The 5,302-nt window shown below is 43.8% G+C and overlaps 1 protein-coding gene across 1 annotated transcript; it reads right to left on the bottom strand.

Annotated features, from left to right (window-relative positions):
* Positions 1–3,560: 3,560 nt before the first annotated feature.
* LOC147684462 (olfactory receptor 1f45-like) lies at positions 3,561–4,463 on the bottom strand. Its single transcript, XM_086942350.1, has one exon. The coding sequence runs from the start codon at positions 4,461–4,463 to the stop codon at positions 3,561–3,563; it is 903 nt and encodes a 300-aa protein (XP_086798476.1).
* Between the last annotated feature and the right edge of the window lie 839 nt (positions 4,464–5,302).

The raw sequence follows: 5,302 nt of genomic DNA, 5'->3' as shown, positions 1-5,302 counted from the left end.
GGGATAATCCAAGTGGGTGGTGCATAAAATAATCACACGCATTTAACTTTCTCGATTGCAATCTGATTACAAATTCTATGTTGTAAAATTGAGGATAATAACCTTCTTGCCTAAAATTGGTAACTTTGTGTTGAGATTACAAACCTTCACTCAAAGGACTCCCAGGAGGAAAGGATTGTGCTCTCATTGAATGCCAAAAGGGCATTTGATCAGATTGAGTGGCCATATATGTTCGGAACACTCCAGAGACTTGAAGACAATTTTAGCTCCAAGGTTAAATGGCGATATGATACGCCCATGGCACAAGTGTAGAGGATTTCCTTCTCACTCCTTCTGAGTTCCGGAGTGGCACCAGGGTTCCCTATTTCTCCCCATCTGTTCCTTCTTGCCCTGGCGCCTCTGACGGTTGTTATCCTGCAAAACCAACAGATCACGTAGATTCTTAGTCCAGCGGACACCTCCAAAAATCTGTTAAATGCGGATGATATCTTGCTCAGCCTTCCCGACCTGCCTCATCACAACTGACCCTCATGTCTATCATCACAGAATTCTCTGAGATTATGGGTTACTGGGCTAACTGAAGTAAAAGAGAGAATATGTCACTCTTCTGGCTGTAGAAGGCTATAGATTTCAGTGGAAGGCATATCGCCAGAAATGTTTGGATGTTTACGTCAATGGTGATCTAGAGCAAATGGTAGCAGACAACCTCAACCCACTTATTGCCAAACTGAAGCTGGTTTATGCTAAATGGACACATCTGAACATATCCCTATGGAGGCCGGTGCAGGTGGTAAAAATGGTGGCAGTGCCACACTCTATATATGTCCTGGGTCCGAACCTCTGTACTGTGGAAAATTGAGAAGGGTATCAAATCTTTCATATGGGGGATCATGAGGCCCAGTCTGCACATTTCTAAACTCACCTCTCACAGGCAATGTGGAGGACTCAGCCTCCTGAGTGTAGAGCATTACCAAACAGGGCTCCACTTGTCCCAACTTGTTTAGCTCTAGTTGACTACATAAGAACTCCCTCTGTGGGCGCCTATCAAATGGCATTTAGTAAGTGCCAGTCTGATTCTCCACATGCTGTTCAACCTTGGCCCACAGTCCTTCCATCATGTAGTTTGCTCCAAGTTGAATTACAGTTTAACAGCTCAGTGGATGAAACCCACTGACTGAAATCCCTCCACTCTTTGTGTATTATGTGGATGACTTTTTTTTTAGAAAAACAATAGTCTAGCAAAACATCTAAGGCTATCTTAAGGGCTAGACCTGAAATAAAGTCAAAATCCGGACAAAGGAGAACATTGCATGATGGTACAGCTGCAAAGCTGTTCAGGACTTTTGACTTCACAACATCTACTCATCAAGTGTGTTATGCATTCATTTAGTGCACATGTATTATCCTCTGTGTCCCCATTTCCTGTAATTCTGAGATGATGTCTAGGCGAGCTGAGAGTGTAATAGAATGTTGTTGAAGGAATCCAGTGTGTTCTGTTCCCTGGCTGATGTGACTGAGCATCTCCGGCTGTGTGTCCTGCATTCATAAATGTTGTCTGGTATCACTGCGAGTGTGCAGCTGTGGTGTTTGGGGCTTCTTGTCCGAGGAGGTCTCCAGGCTTGCACATCTTGGGCCATTGTGCAATCGAGTCACAACCTAGTTGTTGTCACGTTTCTTTGTTTGAAACGAGCTGTGACCCTTTGTAGAGTTTGTGTGATGGCTGTTTGTTGTCCTAGGGTGTCTGAGTGGATGTAGGAGAGCTTAAAAAGTTGTTGTTGAGGGAATATATAAGCAAGACATGTTGGAGATGAGTGATTGTCCTTGTATTTTATATACAAAGGAATGTCTCTACTTTGTTTTGTTGTTTGTAATGAAGGGAGATGTGTATGTCTGTCTGTCCCCATTCTATGCAATTCTGAGCAGATTTCTGGAATGCTGAGAGTGGACTATGTAATAGAATGTTGGTGAGTGGCGTGGAGTGGAAACTAGGAAATAATAGATAGGGACAGTTGGAGACAGGATGGAGCCCTAACATAACCCACCTGCTGGTGCCTTAACATAAGAGGCTAACATCTAATAATGAACGTATCTCTTACCTGAGTGGCTCCAGCCTCTTCTGTGAGGACCCTGTCCTCTAACTTCAGCAGCACCATATAAGACATCTACAGTTTATCATTTCCTTCTATCTTTAATCTGTATAATACATTTTAAACTGAGGCATTTTTTTTTGTTTAGCTTGTACCACACCTCTGCAGTTGGTGGTTGGCATACTGGTACAGTGCGTTGCCGGAGAAATGCAGTGAAAGAGAAACTATTCTGACTTAAAAATAGACCCTAAAAAGGACATCAGAAGCTGAGCAAAATACAAAAGAAGTTGCCTAAAATAAGCAAGTGTTATTATATGTGGGGGATCGTTGCTTTACATATGTCTCAGCTGATCGGGAAATGAAAGATACCAAACAACATACTTGCAAGCACAATATTAGGTGGTTTATTTCATCAAGGGAGTATTGAATCTTAGCAAGACAACTATTATTGCTGCATCACTATTCAAGCAAACAGTAAGGAAACACCTTCAAGTGAAACCAAAAAGAGCATTGCACACAACCTGTGCAAGCACTAGTGACAATAATGGAGTCTCCTATAAGGACTATGGGGCAGATTTATGAGGCCCTTGCACCACGTTTACGCCGCTGTTGCGTCACGCAAGGCGGCGTAAACGTGGCGCATCCCTACGAACGATTTATAGCGTGACGCATCTAGGCAGATGCGTCACGTTATAAAGCCCTGCGCCGCTTGTGGGCGTTCCGGCGCAGGGTGGGCGTTCCGGGGCAGGTGCGCCTCGCAAAAGTGGCTGAGTGAAATCTATGAGATTTCACTCAGTCACTTTTAAGCCAATGCTGCGCAAAACCCTGCGCCTGCTTGAAGCAGGCGTAAGGCTTGACGCAGCATTGGACAGATAGGGCACCCCCGAGCCTTGATGGAGCTGCGTCGCGCTTGCGACGCAACTCCAGCAATGCGCCACATTTCCGGCACAGATGCGTCACGCATCTGTGCCGTTTTTGCACCATGGTGCGCCGCATTATAAATGCGGCGCACCATGGCTGGCGGAGCTGTGGCGCACTGTGGCGCATGTTAACCGGCGCATCCCTGGGGATGCGCCAGTTAACATAAATCTGCCCCTAAACGTAAGCAACACAAAGCTTTGGGGTGAGACAAAACTCTTTTTAATCTAATTTTAGTAATAAGTGAAAAAATAACAATTACAAACCACTGACAAGTGAATTAGTTGTCCTATTAACATAAAACAGTGACACATACAGAAAAAGTGAAAACATGGCAGGGTAGAGAAAGTGAAATTGAGCTAGTGAGTCTTACAAAGGAAATTCAAATTAGAAATTTGATTGGAAAAAACATGACTTTGTATCAGCAACACCCTTTTTTATTCAGAAACGAGTTGAGTAGGGTTGAATTTAGAGATTGATGAAGAATTTGGTTTACTGTTAAATAATATCTACCCTAGGTTTAGTTTATGAATCAGAAACAAAGTCATCTGCACATTACTTCTTCAAAGCTTTTTTCATCTGTTCATTTCTTAGGCTGTATATGAAAGGGTTCAGCATGGGGACGAGGGTGTACATCACAGTTACTGCTTTCTTACTCTGAAGCGAGTCGCTGGAGCTAGGCTGGAACTCAGTGATTATAATGGTCACGTAGTACAAGCTGACAACAATGAGGTGTGAAGAGCAGGTGCTGAAGGCTTTACTCCTCCCCTCGCTTGAGCGGATACTTAATACGGTTGAGATGATGTGGGTGTATGAGATCACTATAGGGACAATAGAAACCAGGGCTACAAATGTACCCAGGGTGAAAATCAGGATCTCAATGATGGTGGTGTCTGAGCAGGAGAGCTTCATAAGTGCAGACACGTCACAGAAGTAGCTCTGGATCAGGTTGGATGCACAAAATGACAGCGTGACGACCATGAGAGTGTAGAGAAAAGAATTCAGGAGACCACATATACAGGAACCTGCCATGAATAGAGTGCACACATTCTTGCTCATTGCTGTAGAATACTGCAAGGGCCTACAGATGGCAACATATCGGTCATAGGCCATTGCCCCAAGTAGCAGACTATCAGTGGTCTCTGTAAAAACAAAGACATACAACTGTGCAAAACAGCGTGAGTATGAGATGGTCTTCCTCTGTGAGATGGTGCTGACCAGCAGCTGGGGCAACATATCTGTCAATATGCAGATGTCCACTAGTGACAGGCTCCAGATGAAGTAATACATGGGGGTATGAAGCTTTAAATCATTAGCAATGGCAGCCATGATGGCACTGTTGCTTACTATCCCAACAAGGTAAATTGTAAGAAACAGGGTGAAGAGTGCAGTCTGATGCTTTGGATTTTCTGATAGGCCCTGGAGAATAAAGTAGGTCACTCTGGTCTGATTCTCCATGCCCATTCTATTATCTCCAAACAGCTGTGGGTGAAAAGTGAAATCTTATTTTAAGCAAGAGAGTTAAGAACATTCAGCATTGACAAGTTACCAATATGTCAAACAAAAGAAATACTCTCACTTCATTACTACACAAAGCTCTAATGTTTGTTAGATGCTTAGTTTAATTGCTTTAATACAGGTGTAAGATAACTTTTACCCCTATTAATAATGTACCTTTTCTATTTTTAAATACAGCAAAGAAACTTTTAGGATTTTCTCATGATAAGTCCTAAAAGTGACTTCACTGTGTCTAAAAATAAAAAAGATCCAGGGCCTTATTATGACTTTAGTCATGTGGCAGTGGGCTGCCACGCCAGCGCCACGCTGCCACAAAGCCGAAGCCATAACAAGACTGCCTGCAAGATTCTGACTGGAATCCAGGTCAGGTGGTCCGGCAGCGACTGGCCCAAGGCAGTGCAGTGCTAAAGCACATTTGTCAGCCCTGACAAGGCGCCCCAATGGGAACACCATTGCACATACCTGCAGAGCATGGACTGTTAAGTCAATTCCTTGCAGGAACTGGGCATGCATTCACACAGGGTGGCATACTATGTTACCCTCTAAATGCATTCCCTGGTGCAGAACCCTGGCCTCCTGGTGCAGTAATGAATGCCTGGTGGAACATTCTAACATGAACACCCCTGTGCCTTGCTGTACTCAGATTATTCAAAACCCATGTCCATGCCACTAACTGGCCACATCCTCTGAGAAGTCAAGGTTGGACTGTTACTAGAGTGTAAAATGCAGAATGAGGAAGTTGTGCTCCTAAAAAAGATGAAATGGTTTTAAACTGATTA

This window comes from Lissotriton vulgaris, chromosome 10 (genome assembly GCF_964263255.1).
Source record: "Lissotriton vulgaris chromosome 10, aLisVul1.2, whole genome shotgun sequence".
Lineage (NCBI taxonomy): Eukaryota > Metazoa > Chordata > Amphibia > Caudata > Salamandridae > Lissotriton > Lissotriton vulgaris.
Note: the sequence above shows the minus strand (reverse complement) of the source record. Positions and strands in the feature narration are given on the sequence as shown.